General features: G+C 37.3%; 1 protein-coding gene across 1 annotated transcript in view; it reads right to left on the bottom strand.

The window, feature by feature from the left end:
* The window catches only part of TMEM135 (transmembrane protein 135), a 159,897-nt gene that overhangs the window by 38,961 nt on the left and 96,893 nt on the right, over positions 1-24,043 (bottom strand). Inside the window, exon 6 of the mRNA XM_038152078.1 lies at positions 20,603-20,649. Within this exon, the coding sequence (XP_038008006.1) occupies positions 20,603-20,649 (47 nt within the window). The remainder of the gene's footprint in view (positions 1-20,602; positions 20,650-24,043) is intronic.

Below are 24,043 nucleotides of genomic sequence, written 5' to 3'. Positions count from 1 at the left end.
ATAGGAGAACAAGGAGCTATGTCCTTGGCTCTGGGGAAGAAAGGCAGGTCAGTACAGAAGGCCTGTGGTGCAGACCTGGCTCTAACAGGCATCCCAGCCACACGGTCCCACCTTGCAAGTACAGAGCAAGGGCTCACAAGCAGTTCCCTCCCAGAAGACCAAGATACTTGGATTTTTCTCCAAGTATCTTCTAGCACTGAGACTTTAACTCAATAAAGGAATGAAACCTCCTGTGGGGCAGGAAGATGGAGGTGGGGGGAAATCAGTCACCCATGATTTGCACTCTGCTGCCAGATCTCCAGCTGTGTTAAGCATTGTGTGACGGACCTGAAATCCTGATCAAGTCCTTGATTTATGTTTTGGCATGCTTCACCAGTGCTTCTCAGCAGGACTAGATGAATCATTGATCTGTTCCAGCACAATGATTTCTACGTATGCTCATAACCTTGGAAGAATCTGTGTAACATTTGAACATGCAATTAGCTTGCTCAGTGCTCAGCTTTAAACACTGATTTGTATTCAAGTTGCACACTTACATTGCTGCTGCCCATGTCTGCACATTTAAAAAAAAAACACATTTTAGAAAAAAAAATTTTTTTTTAGAAAAAAATATAATAATCTCTTAGGTCTTAATTTAGGCCTGAATTTAAACATTTTGTGAGATAAATGGTTCATAAATTAACTGTAACAGACAATGTTACTCTTATAAAATCCCTGACCCCAGAAAAGCTTGATTTAATTACTGAATAAAATAAACGTAGCATGAGAGACAGCTAGTCCTTGAGCATTCTTCCTGAATTCTGTCTCAACCACACTCATGCAGGTCAGACACAGACAGACAGTCATACACAAATGAAAGTAACTACAACTGCCAGTGCTCAGAGAGCTCTAATAACTCTCTACCCTTGCACAGTCAGGAGCTCACTAACATCACCTTTTAAAACAAATGAAAAAAAAATTATAATCATCTAAAGAAATTTCCTGTTATTCTGCTCTAGACAAACACCTCACCACCCCCCCCCACCTCCCCCCCCATCCCATGTCCTTCACATATGGTGGAGACCATCAGCATTTTCCAGGCTCAGGACTTGGGACATATTTTCTTGATGAGCATTACAGACAGATTTCCAAAGCTGTAACTTGTGAGGCTTTTGGAGCACCAGGAGCTCCAGACTCCTTGGGGATCCCTGACCTCCTCCTCACAGGTGGGTGCCACAAAGCTGAGGACCAGAGCAGCTCTGCTTCCCACCTGCCACCTCACTGACTCTGGAAACACTGAGTTTGGAGCCATACCTCCCCTTTGGTTTTCTTCAGATTAGGCTCAACTTGATCTTTACAGCTCCATTTCATGTCTAATGTAGCACCTTGAGCAACTCTGGCAGTTAGTATAAAGGAGAGACAATTACCTAGTTACAGAAATGCTATACACAATGCAAACAATTCTTTCCTCTATATATCCAAGAATGCCTGAGGTTTTACAGGGTGCTACTTAGGAAATATTCATTACACAATTATGCAAAGAAAACAATGAATACTTTGTTTTACTGAGTCTTGCTCAAGCTGGGGGGAACCAACGTATTCACCATCAACTACCAACTTACTCAATTGTGAAAACGAAGCAACTTCTTCTTCTTTGTTAAACATCCCCATCAGAAACCACCCAAGATTATATTAGATTAAATATCCAAATTCCAAGTGTTACTTTTAAAACACCAGGCAAAATAATTCAGGCAATATTCCACTTCAATAACTTTTTGTATCAATAAATCTAAAAAAGTGCTTATCTATTATTCCAACAAATAAGAGCAAAGAATACTTTAACTAAAAAGAAAATTAAAATAATTATTTCTCTTCCCACGACTTTTTTTTTAGTTGCTAGCATACTCAATATCAAAAAAGTTCTTAAAAATCAGGAAATGTCATTGTAGAATGATAACATCTGGTATTTAAAAAGAAAAAGGAATTTACTATTAATTCTTTAAAAACCCTAAATGAATCTTTAAGTGGCAGTGCTTTCTGAAGCACTTTCATGCAATGGCACCAAACTACAGATGTAGTTTATTAAACTTTCTTTTTCTTTCACCTGTCTTTATCTTTTAAGCTGCAATTCTCATACAGCATGAAATAAATGACATGGAAATTGCAACTTGAAAAGGACATCTGAGTGTGCATTTTAAAGTAATGGTATGTCAAAACTCATAGGTACAGAGGAGATTTCTGGAAATCCTTTGTCAATATAAAAATGCAGATGATGTTATCTACCTTCTACCTACCGAGATATCTAAAACAAGATATCTGCACCAAATTAGATCTGACATAAGATGAAAAGAGCAAAGCACAGGACAAGAGATGCTAAGCAGAACAGGGGAGGTGTTGGGTTCTTGAGATGAATGTCAAGTATGCCAGGTAATCACTTCCAGCTAAGTGAAAGAAGGGGAAAAAAAAAGGCTATTATTGAGCAGATGGCTACTGAAAGAGGAATTCTCCAAAATTTATAAACAAAAGTTATTTAAAGTAATATAGGATTTCTGAATATACGTACACATATACACAATACATAGTATTCATATACAAAGTGTTTTGTTCAAAGTCAATGAATCATTTCAGCTGAAATTGTACTTTACAAGGAAGAATAGAGAGATACCAATTAGAGGGCAAATAACAGAAATGCACATTTTAAAATTAATTTAGCAGAAGGCAGCCAACCAAATAGTTCCTAGATCCTAAAACATACCATCATAGCTTTGGGTTTTTTCCAAAGTATTGTTTACTTTATATTAAATTAACACAATAATATAAAGTCTTAAAATGCATTTGCAGACCAAATGCCAGAGGACTTCTTTAAAATTAGAATTGAAATGGAACTGAAAGTGCAGGCATTTCCACCTTTGAGTACAGTATTTAATGAGACTAAGAATATTCAAAAGAAAATTGACCTTCTATTCATTTTCTCTCTTCTGAGAAATTCTGCATTTTTCTTTAATGCCTCTCATTGAAACCTAGATAACTGCTTGTCATCGGATACATGTGAGCACAAATGTGCATATCAGTCACAGTGTTATCTATAATTCTGAGTACCAGGTGGCATGTTCAACATTCTATTAATTACTGCTATGCTACGTGATTGCAAGGGCACTTTAAAGAGGGATATGCACAAAATTATGCATAAAATTAGTAATTTATATTTTTAAAATTAATAGTAGCTGTCTGTGAATCGAATGTGTCTGAGATAAGGACATGCTGAGAGGCTGGGAGTGCAACAAAGAACCACCAGACTGCTTTGGTAAACCACAAGAATAACTCCTGGGTAAGTCACTCTATGCTTCCCAAAGACAACTGACAGCAGATTAACAGTGAACCTACTGTAAATGATCACATCTTCAACTTCAGCTTATCAAACACAAAATGCAAACAAATGTTTCTTATACTGCCAAAGAGAAAAGCATGGATATTGGTTAAGAAACTCAAATAATTTATTCCTGCACTTTCCCTTTATGTTCATTGCTTCTTAAAACACACTCAAGCACTTTATAACACCCGATAAACCATTTTGATAGTAGTCTAGAGCAGCCAATGGTTTTACATTTTAATCAATATGATTTACATTGCATTTCTAATGTGACTCTTTAGACTATAACTGCTTGGGTGGGTCATGCTGATATAACTCAAACTGACACTGCCCTGTCACCTACTCACACCACACTCAGTACAGTTTTCACACTCAGTGAAAACATTCACACTCTTATCAGAAGCCACAAATAAAGCTCCAAACCTCTTTAATTATTTGAAAGCTTTGCTTTCAGCACAAGGCTTACCCTTTGTTTGTCCCTGTGAGAAGAAATGCATCAGCAAGAAATTATCAGTAACCTGTCAGTCTCTATTACAGAGTGACAACAGAGGATAAGTTAAATTTCAATTTCATTAAGTCAGTTTTGGAAGATGACACATGCTGAAAACCTAATAGAGCTACCTTTTAGCTGTGTCTAAGATTTTACTCTTCTACAGGACAGGGACAAATCAAATCACTCTCTTATCTCATTTTATCAACTGATCTTTACAAAATTAGAAGAATGAACTCGAAGCAGAGTTCCAGAAAGAAGCTTTTCTATTTATTTAATGCATTCTGGTTTCAAGCATTTTATGACTTCAGTTTTTCCTCAAGTGCTATAGGCAGTTATCGCTTTAGTTAACTCTTCATGAAGCAACAGACAGAGAAAAGATATTCTAAACCAGGAAATTAATAACTGGAAAAACTTGAAGTTCCTTGATATTTCCATCACACAATTGATGAGATTTCAAGATTTCAAAAGCCTTCTACAGCAGCTGCTAAATAAAGACCTGAGCTACAATCATGTATCTTTTCTTTCTTTCTTCAGGAGACCTTGCTCCAGGAAGAAATGCATACAAGCATGTATAGAGAGCCAGCCTATGACAGCTACCACACATTTACATTGCATGAAGTCACAAAGGTGTTCCAGCACATCAAAGGTGTCCTCAACACATCATCTCCCTCTCTACAGCTGATCTTTGTTGCTTCAGTGACATATTTACTTTGCCAGCAGTCCTTCCTCAGAAATTCTACCACTAAATACAATCTACTTTCTTTGGCATCTAGGTGATACAAAACATAGTATTTCCAATAGATTCTCTTTTAGGAGTGATGGTACATGCCTTATGCAGGAACAGTTCCTGCAGGGAATAGAAATCACTATTTTTTAAAAATCCAATATAAGTATCAAAATTTCCATGGTAGTTTGACACCAGCCATTTAGCCTCCATGTATGAATGCCAGCCCACTTGAGTTCTCCTGTGCTTAGAATTAACATGCACTCTCAAAGACAGGGTCATAACCACACTTGAACTTAGAACCACAGGTCATATAGAATAATGACATAAAATTACAGAGGAAATTTCAGATAGTCGCTTCTCCATCAAAAACAGGGACTGCAGGTCTACCCTTCACGTCAACACTGGCCATCAAACCATCCCTCACTATTTAGTGAGTATTAATATTAGAAAGTTTCTCAAATATAATTATTTCTAACCCACATCTAGACCCTGCAATTTTAGGCCATTTTTTTTTGCTTTTTACCCAAAAGAGAGTCCTTTATTCTTGTCCTCATTACAGAAGTACTGCACACATGAGAGACTATTATCAGCTTAACATCTTTCTAGAGTAAACAAAACATTTCAAGTAATTTCAAGTTTCTCAAACAATATGTTCTATAAATGTCTGATCACTTCCATTCTGCTCTGGCTCTGCACAATGTGTCCATGTACAGATGAATTTTGTCACTGCAGCTGACATTACTGACACTAAGGAGAGATCAGTGGTAACTTCACATGCTTTGTATGCTGTACTTTTATTTGCATCATCAAAGAATCAGAGAATGTTCTGGCCTGGAAGGGACTTTAAAGATTGTCTAGTTCCAACCTCACTGCTGTGGAAAGGGACATCCTCAATTAGACCATGTTGCTCAAAGTCCCATCCAGCCTGGCCTGGAACACTTCCAGGGATGGAAGTGCTCTCAGTCTCACTGTCTGTATCATTGATGAAGACCACTAACAGAGCTGTGTTCCAAGACAGAGCTGTGAGGAACACCACTCACCACCTGCCTCCACCTGGACAGAGAGCCATTGATGACAACTCTCTGGCTGTGTCCATCCGGCCACCAGCCACATACACCCAATTACAATTGCTGTTTTCCACATCTCAAAAGTACTCTGACTCATGTCCAGGTTGCCATCTAATTCCTACACACTGCTATGAAGAGCTGTGACCCGCAAAGAGCTTCCAAATTCTCCACCTGTAAAGTTGATTCTTTTTTCTAAAGTGCAGAACCTTCCACCAATTTACACTGTATATTTTGGGAGTATTTTCCAATTCACCAAATTGCTCTGAATGACATATTCATTAAATCTGTGGGAAAAGCCAGACATCTTGGAAGACAGGTTTGGTCTCATTGTTCAACAACTTTAATAATGATCATGTAGAGGATGATTATGTAGAGCTTGATATTAAATCTGTGGATGGAACCAATTATCCCTTCCACTCTGATGGTAAATTCAGTACTCGAGTTTTTCAGCCAGTTTTAAGTAAGAGGGTTTTTTTCTACAGTGTACTTTCTGGCCTTTCCTATGAGAATGTCACATGAGAGTCTGTCTAAAGATTTACTGAAGATATATGATATCCTCTATTACTTCTGAATCAACGAAGCCTCTAATCTTCACAGAGGGAAGCCAGATTGACTTGACACAATTCATTCTTCATCAATAACTGTGCACACTGTTATTCACCTCCTTGTTTCTTCTAAGGGTCTTCAAAGAGTCTATTTGAGGAATCGTACCAGAATTTTTGACATTTGCATGATTCTGGGCTGAACACTACTGTACTGTCCCATTGAAAAAAATTATATATGTTTTCATTCAAATGTATAGAGAAAAAACCTCTGGCATGTCAGAAAATTACTATTTAAAACACGTAAGGTATCCCACCTACTTTACAAAACAGACTTAAATCTAAAATGCACTAATCTTACTCCTTTCAGCAAATACTCAAATATGACTGTTCTAACTTAAATTTTTTTTCAGGGTTTTCCTCACTTACTATCTACTTATCTTACAAGATTCTCCTACTTCTTAATTATCTTATTCACACCATAAGTGAAATCCAAGTTATTTTACAAGTTAATTAAAATGAACCACACTTTCACCTGATGATGAGAAACATGGTTTGGTATTAATGTAAGAGTAGAGTCAGAATCTGAATTAAAATTTATTATTATATTACTCAGATCTGGTTTGTTCATGGTAAGGTTTATTTAGGAAAAAATGTAAGACTAGAATCCTTTCCTCAGTATGGTTTCTAGTCAATGTATCAAACATACGAAAGAGAATAAAGAATGTCTCATTCTTAAGAGTATTTGAAATGGCCCATAAAGTCTCAGTTTCACAGAAGAAACTGTTTTTTCTTGCAGCAGTTTCTTTTTCTGTGAAATTGAGACTTTATGAACTGAAGCATGTCTGTGAAAATCATCTATGACATAATTTATACTCTTCCAACCAAATAAGCAGATGGTAGAATGAAGAACTATGTAAATCAATGTTTATAAAGTAGCAGACATTTGACAGGCTTCAAATTATGTCCAGGGTACACTGATAGATGCCATTATCCATTACTGTGCTTTCTCTGACATTTTATCTAAGGGCCAAAAGCCAAAAGAAAGACCACAAGCATTTAACCACAAAGTAGCCCTTATTTTCCTATTCTAGTCAGCAATTAGCTCACAGGAACAGAATTTCAAGTATTTCCAATGCCTGTAGTTAAAAATATGCCTTTTTCTAAAATGAAATACAAATGCTATATGCTAAAAGCCATATTTGGGACTGCAGTCTTTGGACTACAAATATATATTCAATTTGCACTACTAGTAGTTACACGTAAAATATTTGATCACATGCAACCCTTACACAAACAGAAAGACTATTTATTTTAAAAATATATACCAAAACATGTAGACTCTAATGCAATGTAATTGCCTTCTGCTTTTCATGAAACGGAGATTTTCTGCCCTGTCTGCTATCAAATCAGAAACATGTGATGAGTGTGAGTTACCAGTTCAGGACTTCTATTTCATGACCACACTGGTGTCTGCAACCACTCAGTCTCGCCACAAAGGATTGTAGTAATCAAATAGAGACAGGTAACATTCAAATGACAAGCAGGGATTTCTGAACTCTAAATCCATCTTCTAAAAATTATAGTTCATTTCTTGGTATGACTCTCCTTTCACAGGTAGGCAGATTTTGTTAATACATAGATGGTTCCTAAATTTTTCCTAACTGCTGCTCAAAAGGATCACTGTTTCTTTAATGTCAGGAGCTGATTTTCTTTTCTAATTTAAACAAGCAACTACACAGACCCTCAGCTCAGTAAAACTAGGTAACTATTTTTAAGAGAGCAACAGCAACAAAACCAGGAAGAACTGACAGGCAACAAATGGGCAAAAGAAATTAAGCTGAGCTGGGATAGCAAAGAAAACAAGAGGAGTAAAGAGTACCAAATGTGTTGATGATAACTTCCTTCTCCAAGTGATATGAGGTCCAAGCCAACAAGGACAGGAGCTATGATGCACTGTTCTCAGCAAGACAGGGCTGGTGGGACATGTGAAGCTCAAGGGCAGCCTGGGCTGCTGTGATCATAAAGTAGTGGGGTTCAAGATCCTTATGGCTGCAAGGAGGACACACAGCAAGCTCAATACCCTTCAGGAGAGCAGATTTTGGCCTCTTCAGGGAGCTGTTTGGTATAATACCATGGGATAAGGCCCCGAATGCCTCAAGAAATCTGGTTGATACTCAAGGATCATATCCTTCAAGTTCAGGAGTGGTGCATGCCAAAGAAAAAGTTCAGCAAAAATGCCTGGAGGCCTGCATGGATAAACAACATGCTCCTAAAAAAAAAAAAAAAAAAAAAAAAAAAAAAAAAAAAAAAAAGCCTACAGAGGATGACAGCAAGGACAGGTAGCCTGAAAGAAATACAGAGAAATTGCCTGAGCAGCCAGGGATGAGGTTAGGAAAGAAAAACCCCTGAGAGAATTAAATCTGGCCAGGGACACCAGGGGCAACAAGAAAAGGTTCTGTAGGTACACTGGCGATAAAAAGAAAAAAAGGAGAAATGCAGGCTCTCTCTAGAAGGAAATGAGAGACATGGTTACGTGGGATTTGGAGGAAAATGAGGTACTCAGTGACCTTTTAGCCTTAGTCTTCATCATCAAGTGCTCCAGCAACACCACCTGAGTTGCACAAAGAAAAGTCAGGGACCAGGAAACAGAAGAGCTATCTGGTATAGGAAAAGATCAAGTTTGAGACAATCTTTGAAACCTGAAGGTACACAAATCCATACAACTTGAGGAGATGCATCCACACATCCTGAGGAAACTGACAGATGAAGTAACAAAGCCACTTTCCATCCTTTCTGAACACTTGGGGCAGGCCAGTGAAGTTCCCAGAGACTGAAAAAGGGGAAACAAAATTCTCACTTTAAAAAAAAAAAACCAAAGACCCAGGAAACACAAGTCAGCCAGTCTCACACAAGTGCCTGGCAAGATCATGGAGGAGATCCTCCAGGAAACTATGCTACGGTACATGGAAAACAAGGAAGTGATTGCTGACAGCCAACATGGCTTCACTGAGGGTAAATTGTGCCTGACAAATGTGGAGGCCTTTCACAATGGGGTTACAGTGGTGGTGGATAAAGTAAGAGCGAGTGATGTCACCTGCCTGGACTTCTGCAAAGCATTCAGCACTATTCTGCATAATATCCTTGTCTCTTGCCTCTTCCTATGGTTCTGTATAGCTGTTTATATACTAGTTTCTACCTAATTCTCTGGCAGCAATTCTCTACCATGCTCCATTTTTCAAAGTTAAATTATGTCCTGCAACAAGAATGCAGGAGAGATAGTCTTGTGATTTAAGAACTGGACTGGAACTCCATGGCTTGAAGGCACACAAATTTTGTCTCTGACCTTTGGCAGGGTACTTAAATCTTCTCCTTTAGTACTCCGTATGTAAAATGTAAAGTGCCTCAAATGCATGTGAAAGGCTAAGTCAATTAGCTGCTAAATCTTTACTATACAGTACAGACATATGAAAAGTCATACAGAAAAATAATTTTCAATAAGGAAGAAGAAAACCTAATTGCTTGCAGTGCTGGAAAAAAACATAAATAAAATACATTTACAGTTTTGAAATCCTGCAAAAATACAAGATAATCCCTACATCCTGTGAATGGATCTTTTTAGCAGTGGGATTAAAGCGACAGAAATCTTGTCCGCACTGTACTTCCACTCACAGAGCTTGGTACTTTAATGCCAGGATCAAAGACAGAAATCAAATCTGTGAACCTCAATTGCTTTTTCATCATCTGACTTGCAATATCAGCCTTGTTCTGGCCAGTGCCTGGGAGCTACAGGGGTGATGTGAGATAGTGCCAGTGATCACATCCCCATAGAAGGCATTCCAGAGCAGCTGGGATGCCGAGGTCCCCAGCAGCCACAAGCAGTTTATTCTCAAAGCCTGAGAACCAGAAACTATTTCCTTTCTTTTATTTTGCATTTAAGGATGACAGGAAGATGATAAACAGCCAAAGCCCAGACACATCAATATGCTAGCAGTACAAAAGCCCTTTGTGATTGACTGACAAAACCTAAAGAAGGGGAGGAGACCCTCTTTTTCTTCCACTGGGGATGGCTCTGGACAGAGACGCCTGAAATTTTAGCCCTCAAAAGCTTCTCCTGTTACCACCAGATCACCTTGCAGGTAAACACTTTCCTGGTTCATTGAGTCACTGTTACATATCTGAAAAAGAATCTCCACTGAAAAGTGATAATGGTGGAAAAATACTCCCTATTGTACAGCCGTAATTCTTGTACTGCTTGTCTGCAGGCAACGCATTTCCTCTCTTGAGGAGACTGTGCAACTGGATCCAGCTACATGTAAAGCAATCTGCTAAAACGAGGACAAGATTTACTGTTGGAAAGAAAAAGTTTAAATACATTCCAGGAATCTATGTACCATATGACTAAAAGTGACTAAACATGGTAAATTAAATTTTATCTCTTCACATTACATTCAAAAGTTTGTAATTTTATATACAAGAGTAAACTTACTGATTTAGCAAATGCAATGGATTATTTGTAATAACTGGTATTGCATTTTGACTCCTAAAGAAATAAATTATTTCTGTAGGCTAATTAGATAAATTTTTAATAGTGCATGCACAATACTAAAATCCCTATTTCACTTACTTCCTAGCATGCAAATTGTCATGTGTACCATGCAATGTGGCAATAGAAACCATGATGCTTTTATCAAAATTTTTTTCTTTCTTCCCCTATAGCTGTAAAATCACTGGTACTACTTAATCCACAGGAAGCAATTAAGCAAGACTTCTGAATTTATGGTAAAAGGGGTTTTGTTTCTTTTAAAAGCAGTGAAGCCCAACAAAAGAGAAGTCACATGCTTTAAAGATTCTTTAAAGAATCTTCTTGACTTTTGACACAGGTATCACCACTGAACAGATGTACCAGCACATCTCAATATGAAAAACTACAACCACAAAAAAAGATAGGAAAGATAGGAACTAAACAGAACATAATTTTTCTCCCTCACTGGCAGCTGAAAAAGCCTACTCTGCAGCCTTTCTGCAGACTGCAGGAATCAGAAGCAGCATGATTAACATAGGGAAAATGAAAACTAACCCAAGTTCAGCCCACACATTTGATACTTCTCATTTGGACCTGACCTAACCACAGCTCATGCCTTCAGGAACAGAGCTAGTTTGAAGACAAGGGTATAATACAACCATGAAATACTTGCCTACTCATTTCAATCCACTGCTAGCTTTTAAACTTGAAAGACAAAGTGAAAAATAGTATGTACTGGGACTGGCAAACTTCCCATAACAAGAAAGGTGGTTCAAGGGATTGAAGGCAGTATCTATCCTTTGTAAAAAGCCAAAAGGACAATGATTTCCTTTATTCTGGGCTATCATTTGATACAGATAACATTTAGGTATTGCTTAGGCATATAAAAACAGAGTTGTAGAAAGCATGTTGCAAAAGGGTGTAATGTTTCTGTGTTAGATCAAGAGGCAGAAACAAAAAAAGGAAAAAATTACCTGATGACTTGCAAATTAGTTACTTTGATGATCCACTATCCTTTTAAATAAGTACTTTATCTGAAGAGCTTCGGTAAACCCAAAGACAAAAAGCTGCACTACAGCCCTAATAATGCAACCACCCATGTTCTCCTACTCCTTTAATTACAGCTGGATCATGGCTGGTCAAAACTGTCCTGCTTGGCTTCTTACTCCTTCACTGTGGATTCTGTTCCATCTCTCTTCCTCACATTTCTCTTTTCTTTTCTGGTCAAGCAGTGCATCTGATAACAGGAGTAGGTCAAGGGGAAACAGCCAGTTTTGAAACTCAGTATAATCCATCAGTCATCCTCAAGAGGATCCAAAGAAAAAAATATTTTGAAAGGCACTCAAGAGGAGCATTTGTTTTCCCACTGCACATAGCCCCATTCAGAGCCTCCCCCCAGTCCCTTCCCTCCCCTTGGCTCCCATCACCACCGCTCCCAGTCGATCACAACTCTGGGAAAGCAATGCTAATCATCTGTCTCTGCTGACAGTGACACTGTCACTGTGACTCTAACTCACCTTTCCTACACTCTCACCTGCTTTTCAGGAGACTGCAGAGCTGCCGGCTCAGATGGGAGCAGGCAGAGATGACACTCACACGGCTCAGCACCAGGTAACAGCTGCTTTGATCTTACTACCAGATGGAGTGTTAGAAATACTGTAAATATATTTATGCTTGTCCCTCTGAACACCTAAATCTTGCAGTATGGACTCTCAAGTTTGGTTTAGTTTCCTGTGGTGCATATGGACATGCACTCTGCACCTCTTCTGGGGGTAGGCACAGACGTGGTGACATTGCTTGGTTTGGCATGACAGCCACACCACAGCTGATGACATAAAATAACCAGTACAAGGATTAAAGGCTGACGTGATGTGCATTTCCTTGGGAGAAACTGTAAATACAACAGGCATCACGCAATCAACGATCACTATCAAAATGTCAGAAATTTTCTCTCAGGGTATTTTCAGGAAATTAGTCCAATAACTCCTGGTATCCTAAGACTAAGTCTGTTCTAGTAACATTTCACTATCACAAACACATATGTTCATAAGGCAAACATAAATATTAAATGCTACATTCTAATCACTAAACTAAATATATTGTTAACACATTCTTTCTCAAGAAAAGGTAGTAGAAAAAAACTTCATAAAATTAACATTAGATGACAAGTCTCTAATTTAAAGCAATACTTCAAATACTGTTACCAAACTGGCATGTACATTTTCAAAGACAAATATAAATAATGGCAAATTTAAATCTTTCCAGTTCCAAAGATGCATCTCTAGGACACAAAAAAAGGTATAAATACTTTCACTTTTTCCTCTTGACAAGGCTCTAAAGAGATCACAGAGTTAACTGAAGTTTTGAAGTTTATATTACTGTAAGTTTATATTCCTGAAGTTTATATTACTGTAAAAATTACAGTAATTCTGTTTAGAACTTAAAAGGATATTTTTAGGTGTTTGATATATTTTTTCCAAGCAGGAGAGCAGTTTGTTCTACGTTGTCCTTTTCCTGTAATTTCCATCCAAAACTTCTGGCAATAACCCATAAAAATCAATACTTAAAACAATATTTTTAATAAACATGTCCTTTTCGATTTTTTTTGCATTTATTAGCAGAACAAAAGGTAAATTTTTTTCATCTCAAAGCCAAGGAATGGAAAGATGATATGAGCCATGTATGCAGAATAGGTTAGAAAAAAACTTAAAATCATAGTATCTCAGCATTTCATTAATTCCAAACACTTACCATCCCTCAGAATAATTTTAACAGGATCTCTAGGTAACTTTAAAGAAAAATGATAAGCAAGATGTACTCCACCTGGAGCTATGCAAGTAAGTTTAGTGCACAATCCCCTGTATAATCAGTTAGAGAGAGGAAGCTCCTCAACATGGGTTAAACCTACACAAGATGAGAACTGCCTTTGATCTGCCCATTTTTCCCTCCTATTTCCTAACTTAAATCAGACAGGTGCCTAAAGCTGAAGATGACTCCTGGAAAGAGGCCCCAGAGACATGCTAAAGATCTAATTGTTGTAAAGTTCTCCTTAATGCTATGTTGGGGATCAAAATGGATTTCTTCTAATTTTATGAATAACACTCTTGTCTTCTTCCTCCAGCACCTCCCAAATGAAAAGGTGAAAAATAATGATTTTCAGTTGAAAATATAAGAACACAAAAATTGCAAAAGTGGGATTTGGTCATGGACATTGTATAGCAGCCACTGCAAACAATGAAGGTGCAAGAGTGTCAGGAGAGGCTCACAAACCAACTTTAAGAGATGCCACTCTTAATCCTGCTGGACACTGCAATTTTCCACCCTAAATATACTTTTTTGGGGTAAAATCTCTAGATCCAGATATTCTTCTTACTTGTATGAAAATCTAAAAATCTCAAATTCTTGCAGTAATAAAAATATGCTTAAGATGCATCTTTATAATTTCTGAACTACGCGTGTATGTCCAGCATTAGCCTGAGGAGATCAGTCTCCCTCTCCTGTGAATGCAGCAGTTTGGATCAGAGCTCCACAAAATTGAGCAATCCACAAAATTCCCCTGCAAACCAAATCCAAAAGTATTATTTAGTACAGCAAGATTTAAGAGACAAAAAAAAGAAACAGAAGAGAAAAACTAAAATGCAGTGGAAGTCTGCTAAAAGACTATGAGAGAACAAAAAATATGCTTCATGAAAAGAAAAAGAGTAAAAATCCTTTTTCACTTTTTATTCTATTGGTAGATAAACAGAACATGGATTAGCTCACCTTTTACCCATATTTATATTTGAACCCAGTCTGTGCAAGTCCAGCAGCAGGTCTCTGGGGAGCATTTTTAGTTGGTTTGTGAGCCTCTCCAGAAGCGCCTGAGTTAACTCAGAAGGTTATCTTCTCATCCCCAACTCCCTCCTGCAATCCATGTTCTACTTTTGCTCACACTAAATAAAGCAAACTGGTATTTATAGCATTTCTTAGGAGGCTGAATGTTTTCATCTACTCACCAGGTCATCCAAAATACCTCAGAAATCAAGTTCCATGACATTTACCAAAACAATGCTTTGAATCACTAACTTTGAGATGTTTATATAAGGATAGTAAAAAACATATAAACATGGAAAAAATCCTCATTTGTTTTTTCTTCTGATTTATTACATAATAATTCAACAGCAGAGAGCTTTTAATGCACTCCTGTAACTCTACAGCAAATGGAAAAGGCTCCAACATAATCTTTATAAGAAAGGGGAAGATTATTTCATATTAAATCCATATAACAGCAACTCCGACTGTTAAGCTTGCTGATTCTACTGCAGCAGGAAGGAAAAATTACAAGGCAAAAATATCTTTCAAGTAGTTGCTTCAGCACAGAAGGCAGTGTAGGTAATTAAACAAGAGACTAACATGGCACTGGTACCACACATTTTTAAAAGAAAATAAAGGCACTTTGAAATATCATGTCTAAAATACTGAATAAATTACAGGATATGTGTTTCACAGAGAAAGAAGAGCAAATAGCAGTAATTTGGGAGGCTAGAATTTCCTTAATGAGATAGCATAAAGGGCTCTACAAACAAAAGGACCTTTCTCAAAGGTTTCAGTGTCTTTACACAAGTTTCAGTACTCTAGTAGGAGTATATAACACTGCATCTGCATTTCTTAGGTGTTTTTTCCACTAACAATTTTTAATCAGCACATAATATATAAATGGCATTAAGAGATTAAGAGCTTTCTCTTGTGAGCTATGCAAATCCTGAGTTATGAAAAACATGTTGTCCTGCTTTGTGAAATCACAGCAGTAACTTCAGATTGTCTGAAATTACTGTTTCAGAAAATAACACTTTAGCATTTATCTTTAGAGAAGGCAGCCTTCGTCCTCAACTCATGATCAATCAATCATCAGAAACATTCAGCCTTCCTTAATAGCTGGTTTCGGCTCATAGGTGGGGCTTTGCTTTCTAAGGTTCAGAGCAGATGAATTAACATGTGCATATTATAAGCTGTTGGTATGTGGTCTAAGGTTTAACTACTATAGCAACCAGTACTGTAGTCTGCCAACACATATTCACCCAAATTACTGGATTTTCTAAGTTCATATGGATAGGATTTCTATGTAGGTGTTCATTTATTGTACATAGATTGCAAGTTTTATATTAAGTGGATTTCTTCAAGCACAAAAATGCACAGCCATGCATCACCCTTCCAAAAAAATCTCTTGCGCATTATTCAAAATGAAACTGCGACTAAAAAAACAATTGCACTGTGTTTTACAAATATTTATTTTACACATTGTAGGATCCCTCCTGCTTCTTCATTTCATTGTACCAAATTACTCTAGAAGAGTATTCTGGACAGTACCACGAATTATTCAAACTGAAATAAGTTGGCACGAAACCATGGTATAATCAAAACCTTTCTACCCACAAACTTAATTCCACACAAACTGCAATTTAAAAAAAGCATTAAAGAAAACTGTACTTTTATTATAAGACACTTTAAGAATGGTCTCTGGGGACTGATCAAGTGACCTCTCTGCTGTCTCCTCTCCTTGAAGGGAACTAGAGGTGCCTAGACTGTGCATATCCAGAGGTATTTTCACCCAAACCCCTCTATACCTGGTTTCTTTAGGAAAGTAGCACACTGTGAAGAAGTCCTACTCACAACACATCAAATGACACCATTAAGTACTGGGCTTTTTGAGTAAGTGGTGAACATTCAGACCCAGTGAACATTCAATATCACCTAAAAATTAATTCCTACAGACAATATCCTACAGATATGAGAACATTCCTTTCCTCAGACACATTTCTGCATCCAAGATTCTTAGGAAATACCTAAGAATATACCTTTGAAATATAGGTGGGAGGGGGACAATCCTGTTTCAACTGTGGTTGCCTATATGTGTGAATTAAATATACATGTACAGTTTCCGCTACACTGTGTATACTGCAGCTATCTACAAATGAGTGATGCATCTTAATTTCATCACTTCCAGTGGAGAGGAGCAGAAGCATTTTGAGAAAAAACAGAGGTCCAAGTTAGAAGAAAAGTACCACAAGATGAGGATGGAAGAGAAGAAATAAAAAAGTACTGCACTAAAATATGCTTCCTCTGAGTGTAAATATAACTTTGTTACTTGTAAACCTATCATCTACATCTCAGCTGCTTTTTTTTGAAGTATATTCTTCTATTTTTTTCCAGTCTCCTGACATGACCTTCTTTCTTCCCTCTTTGGTTACTCTCTTCTACTTTCTTCCTACTCTCTTCCTTTGTATGTTGCTCTTCTGAATTTACGTTTCACTCTGACTCTCCTCTCGCTTTATCTATTCTGGAGTAATTATTCCTGTTTTTTTCTTATACCATTTCAGTTCTGCAACCTCACTTCTTTACTCCTGAGATTTAGCACCTTCTTTTTCTTGTCCTGTGGCAGATGTAATAATGTTTGAACAGTCCAGCAGAATTTGGGGAAAAGTCCAGTAATAAATATCAAGGCTGCTTAGTGATGTTTTCAACTAGTATGAAACACCTGCCTCATTAACAGACCATTACTACAGAATTTGTTCAGAAAAAAAAAAAAAAGAGATCAATCAATATACTAGAAAAGGAAATATTCAAATAAATCAAGAAGAACAATATCTATACTTCCACAGACCAAGACTCATGCATCTGTTACAGCAGTATTTCCTGCAACAGTAGGGAGTAGGTAGGAAGACACCCACCTCAAGAGAGAGGCATGATGATGTTACAATTAAGTACAATTTCTTTTTTCTCTTTTAATGGATGACTATCAATCAGAACACTGGCCTTCCAGAAGCAACACTAAGCAAACTCAGCTTTACAGGCTGCTTTTAACCTGGCAACCTGAAAGCTACCCTGGAAGTTGTTTGATGTATAGAACACATCTCAATTCTTCCACGTAGAAAACAGTTTTGAACTTTCCAACTCAAATAACGTTTAATTCTCTAAGATTCAGCTAAGATTACCTAAAGTCACGCTGGTATGCAGTTACTTAAAAGTTACCAAAGCCCATGTGAATGCTGTGGAGCATCTGTGCTCTCCATGCTTTCCCAATCAGCACCACTGGCTCAGTCCAATGCAGCCACCGTGTATCACAGTACAAGCTGTGCAAGGAAAATTATTCAAATACTCAAAACTATCCAGAGCAGAAAAATCAGTCAAATTTAGTTAAATCTGGAGCTGTTAGGAATGCAGCTCCAACCAGGGCTACCTATTAGGGACAGTAATAGTTTTTAAGATCAGAGAACCCGATGGCCTCAGATGAGGCAGTTCATATGAACTCAGAAAATAAAAGACAACTTTTCTTCTATTCTGTGCAACACTTGACTCCCAAGCATCAGTCAGACTTACATTAAATCTCTTTTTAGAAAAGTTTTAAGCTTCAAATCACACCATATAGATATTAGGATTTTATCTTTAATAATAAAACACATTTTATATGATCTTAGTGACCATAATTGCTACTGCTCTCAATACCTTTGTTGACATTTAATTGGATGGAGAGGACAAAAAACCACTCTGGGCACAAGTTCAGTAAAATGCAAAAGAGAATGTTCTGGTTTTCAGCTCAGTGAATGCTTGTTAGGAGTTAACAGTGTTTTATAGTCAACGGGAATATATTCTACAAGCCAAACAGATCTGACTTTGAATAAGGTGTTAATTCCAAAAGTATGAACACGATTTTGCCAGTTTGATCCACTTATGATTAAGAAAAAGGCTGAAGCAATTTTGAGCCATTAAATAGGAAATGTAATTTAATGACTCTCCCAATTACTTTCTGCTTTAGATGACAACAGAGACAGGAAGATTGCCTTTTTTAGGACTCCAACAGCATTTTTCCAAGGGCTGTCCAAAATCTTGGAAGGCAAGATTGAAGGGCATCAATGGTTAATTCACTTATCAATTCAGACAACAACCAGCTCACAATCACAGTCAGTTCCAACAAATGGACAACTCTGAGACCCGACTAAGTGACCTCTCTGCTGTCTCTTCTCCCTGGGCAGTTGACCAGACTCTGTTCATATCCAGAGGTATTTTCACCCAGACCCCTTTATATCTGGTTTCTTTAGGAAAGTATGTGAAGAAGTCTTCACACAAAAGAAGACTCACAAAACTGATTATACTGAGAAAGGAAGAAAAAAAACACCGCAAAAACTAATTTGTGCTAATTATTTTTGACAAATTTATCTCAATACATTCATTGGTGTTTACAAATAATTTTTTCCCCAATAATTAAACTAAACTTGAGTCTCTATTTTAATTCCACTGTTAAAACACAAAGACGAAAGGAATTAAATGTTGTTGATGATTGCTCAACAGGATATTCCATCAGCCTTGGCATGGAGTCACTATTTTAGAAGAGAAAGTGGTTTGGAGACCATTCAATTGCCAGTGTTTCTGTGTCAGGTCGGGGAAAAATTCACCAAATATGTCTGGGCTCTGTGTCAGTTCTCACCTCTAGAGACGCCACAGGAAAAGATGGAGAGGGACTTTTTACAAGGGCATGTAGTGACAGGATAAGGTATTGGCCTCAAACTGAAGGAGGGTAACTTAGATTTGGTATTAAGAATAAATTCTTTACTGTGATATACCATGTAGTGGTGAGTCACCAGAATGGTTTCCCTGGCAAGCTGTGGATGTCTCATCTCTGAAAGTGTTCAAGGCCAGGCTGGATGGGGCTTTGAGTACTGGTGCAATGGAACATGTCCCTGCTCATGACAGGGGGGTTGGAACTAGATGACCTTGAAGCTCCTTTTCAGACCAAATTATTCTAGGATTCTGTGATATAACTGGCAAGCTCTCTTTAAAACACCACTTCATTACCAAAGACATAGGTAGGAGACAATTAGCTTCCTCCAAGACCATACAACTTTATTGTTTTGACCAGAATTTTAGTGCTCTGAGTTGATTTGACCAGCATGCATGCATACAGGTGTCTAACCTCAACAAGTCAAATTCTCTGAGGATGTTATGGCTTAACTCAGAGACACAGAAGAAAATAAAGTAAGAAGACTGCCAATGCAAGGTTCTTAATAGGTTATAGATGAAAGGAGGAATACTTCTTCAAATCCCCTAAATTAACAGCACTCTTCTATCCACAGACTGTTCTTGGCCAATATCCATAAGTAATGGAATTATGAAAAACAAGCTGCAGTTTCCAGAGTTCTGCAATTACCAGGGGATCATACAGCTTGAAGAACCATAGATGGCTGCATGCTGCAGAAAATTCTAAGCCAAAGGGTTGTAGTCAAAGGTTACTTCAAAAAGCAGTTTTCCAATTTGAGATATAATGAAGAAAACTTGAGAGGTCTGGTATTTAAAGGGAAATAAGATAAATGACATACACCTATATTGCAAACTGAGAGAGAAACAAGCAATTAAAATGAGTGTCTCATCTACCTCCCACCACTCTTAAGTTTTAAAACATGGATATAATTCATAACTTGTGAAAACATGTGAAACAATTTTATTCTGAAATTGAAAGAAGGTAGTTACACCCGCACACGAGTCAAATATTTGGCATTATTTAAGACCGCAAAATTTGATTTTCCTGTTCTCCTCTATTTTTACCAGAAGAGAAAATGTTATCTTCTTGCCATGAGCTCTTAAAAAGAGTCATGAAAAGCAGATTTCAGTTGTTTTCACATCATGTTATATCTCCAGGGTCTTACTTAGGAGATGAAACTCCTTAAGTAATCAGTGTATTTTCCAGAAAACTCAATATTTTTCTTTTTAGCCCTATTATGATCACAGCACTGGGTGACACCACTGAAGCACTCCAGTCAATTCACCTTGAGTGAAAAATATACAGAGGAGTACCAAAAAGCAGTAAGCTCTAAAAAACACTGTTCAAAACGATTTTTACAACATAAATAGATACACCAGTAACATACCTGAAGAAGAACATGAACAGAGCAGCTGTGATGCAGAACAAAAGGACCTACAAGAAGGAGAAAGAGTGTTATTACATAACACACTACTACTGCATGTTCTGGATCATGAAGATTTTATAACTTTTACTATAAAAGCTACACTTTATTTATATGCTTGAGTGGCCATAATGAAAGCTTGTCTGAGTCCACCAAAAAGGACTGCCTAATTTCTAGTGGACTTTGAATGATTCCTGTAGAAGCTTAAAAAATTGAAACCCAAACCAGGGTAGTAGGACAACAGACACAGCAAAGGACATCACTTAAAAGCATCTGTAATAAAAGACCAACTATTAAAATAATTATAAAATAAAATAATTTAAACAATAAAATATTAGAACTGAAATTTAAGCATCATATTTTACCAGTCTTTGCTTTTGTTATTTATTCAAATATCATATTGCTAGTTCCAGTTTAAAAGGCACAGTGTTTAAACCATCTGTATTGACAACTGCTTGTGCTGAACTGCTTTCTAGCAAGTTTGAGAGTAGATAATTCTATTCCAAATTAACAGTACCCTTTCTAGTAGTTTAGCTTAGTGCTAAACTCACTTGGAAGAACCCTATCTTGCTCTGTATCATCAATGTGCTCATACAAGAGTCATTGAGCAAACTTAGTAGCTCTCCCGCACTGAGATGGGACCATCCTACTTCCTCCAGCCATCCTCTCTGCTGGGGCTTAGAGCTGTTACCTCCTCCTTATCACCTGCACAGGGACTCACAAATGCTGAAGAAAAACTGCCTTAATCCAATCCATCTTTGCCAGGTGCACCCCAAAAGTGAGAAAATTTTGTTTTGTTCTAGATATACTGGTCCATATTCATAACATCATTTAGGAGGCAAAATCCTTACAGAAATATTGCAAGTCTTTCAGAAAATAGTTTGCTTTGCACTTGTTTTCAAGAGTTGAAGAAGCTTTCATCATGAGAGGATATAGACATTTTATGTGAGAAGAAATAGAAGAGGTGGCAGAGGTGTAAATTAGAAGGTTATGAACACATAGAAGAGGAAGAAAGTGTGAGAAATATTTGTATAGGAAATCTTTACAATGACTTTCAGAGAAAAAAAAAATTGCAAACTACACCATTTCCCTTTTCTAAGCCCTATGTGACTTAAAACTAGGTTACACGAGACATTATAACATCTGCTGTGTAAACTACCCATTTTTTCCTTTTCCTTCATCAGTACTATCATACTTTTTTAATCTGCATCAAAAATGTGAACATCTGAAATAATTTTATACAAAATCATTAGGGAAAAGGCATATTTCATGAGGGTAATTAAATATTTCATTTCAAACTAGCAGCAAAAGCAGACAAGGAGACTTGTTTTTAAACACAAACTCTACTCAAAAATATTTGCCTTATTCCTCTAAAGTTCAAAATGTATTTGATCAGTCAACCAACCATCAATTCTCTGGAGGTTATTCTGGAGACACAGGGAAAAGGCAGCTTGACAGCCCAAGCAACAATATTGGGAAATAAGCGAGATATGGCAAAGAACTAATTTTCTGGATGATTGGGGGTGGGGGGAGGGGGGATGATGACAAAAGAAACAAACAAACAAAAAAACCAAACACAATAAAAAAGTATGCCTTTGCATACTAAAAACACTTCACTAAACAGTTTTTTTCTTGTTCTTTTTTCTTTTATTCCTTTTTTACCATTTTTTTTCCCAGTAAGTTTGATAATAATCTAACAAGTATTCTATATAGTATATCTAACAATCTATATGCATAATTAGGATTCCCTCAGAGCTCTTTCTACTCTAGGCTGAAGCACCACAGCCTTCTCAGCCTGGGAAACCCAGCACTGGACACAACACTACAGACGTGTCACAGCAGCACTGATTCCTCACCAGAGCCAGGACTCATCCCTTTGTTAAGCCTCATGATCCCCACAATTAAAGAAAACCATAGACAAAACAAGGCAGTCCAGGAGATCATGATGGGAATAAAAGGCCCCTAGGGTACAACTGTTGGAAAACTGCTGAAACTACAAAAGCAGTTGCTAGTGATGAATATGACAACTATTTTCATCTAATTACCATATACTGATAAATCTGTCTCATCAAGTACAGAAGGAGGAGGGCAGAGTTAAATCTACAGCAAATGAAGCATTGGTTAGATAACAGAAAGAGCTCTTCAGGGTAGCGATACACCAGAACAAGTTGTCTGTGAGATTGTGCAATCTCCTTTATCAGAGATGCTTAAGATCAGTAGAGGCAAACATACCCAAGAAATGATGTGGACATGTTTGACAGGGTCTCTCCAATATTTACTCAACTGAAGGACAGCAAGACGTGTGGCTAAACCAGACCCAGACATGAAATTCAGAGTCCCACATGGAAAGTCCAAAAATTGCCTTAACATAGCACAAGTAAGGCTGAGACAGAAGAAAAATTGTCACTGTGCTCCAAATCTAAGCTACTTTCAAAATAAGCCTTTTTTAACTTTTCCCCATTCTAGAAATTTTTGTAATATCTTCAGTACAATATGCAGTACTTATTTTAGTTTTTAAAATAACTATATTAAAAAAGAAAGGAAAAATACTAAGGCCTACAGAAATAGAATTCTAAATATTAAGTGAATTTAAGACTTCTATTCCAGTGAGCAGGAAGTCTCACTTGGGATTCTTCTTGCAGAGTCCATTACTTTTTGATTTACAACAGAAGACCAACACAATGTACTTGGCAAAAGACAGACCTTGAAACTTTCCAGCTGAAGAAACAGATTCAAGCAGAAAACTTGCATGTTGCTAATGAGAATTATATGCCCTAAAGATTTTAACATCTATGAAGAGATGCCTGTAGGTTACAAGGGAAAATCCTTATGCTCCAAGACGGGTTAGCATATTTGGTATGTGAGTACTTTAATTTCATTGATTACATTATACTTCACTGTACTATGCCAAACCTTAATAAAAAATAAAAGGAAATTTGCTGACAAAACTGAAAAGGTATTTTTTTCCAGATCTCTGTTGGCTGACAAAGCCAGTATTTATTTTTTCCAAGAAAGTTCAGCCCTCATATAATCAGCAACAGGAAGTGACATCCGGCAGTACCCAGCACTGAGCACAAAACAAAAAGCTCTGGGTGAAAGTGCTTACCGCTTGCCCTGGTGACAGCAGTAGAGCCAGTAACACCAGTAGAAGTAGCTCCCAAATGACCCTCCCTCACAGCCAGATAAAAATCTTGGCCCAAAGAAAGGAAAAAATAACACTGCTAAAACTATCAAAACTACTTGAGTCTTGTGTGTTCAGGCTTTTCCCGCACCTTACTCAATCCTGAGGTTATGTGCACTTTCTTTAAGCATTTCCATTATAGTCAGATTTCCTGGTGTACAAAAGGTCTCTGATTGGAGGCTGCTCCTCTACAGCCAGAATAAAGAGTAGGACTGAAGTCTGTG

Source organism: Motacilla alba, chromosome 1 (assembly GCF_015832195.1).
Source record: "Motacilla alba alba isolate MOTALB_02 chromosome 1, Motacilla_alba_V1.0_pri, whole genome shotgun sequence".
NCBI classification, from domain to species: domain Eukaryota; kingdom Metazoa; phylum Chordata; class Aves; order Passeriformes; family Motacillidae; genus Motacilla; species Motacilla alba.
The sequence above is the reverse complement of the archived record's forward strand: the minus strand, read 5'-3'. Positions and strand labels throughout refer to the sequence as shown.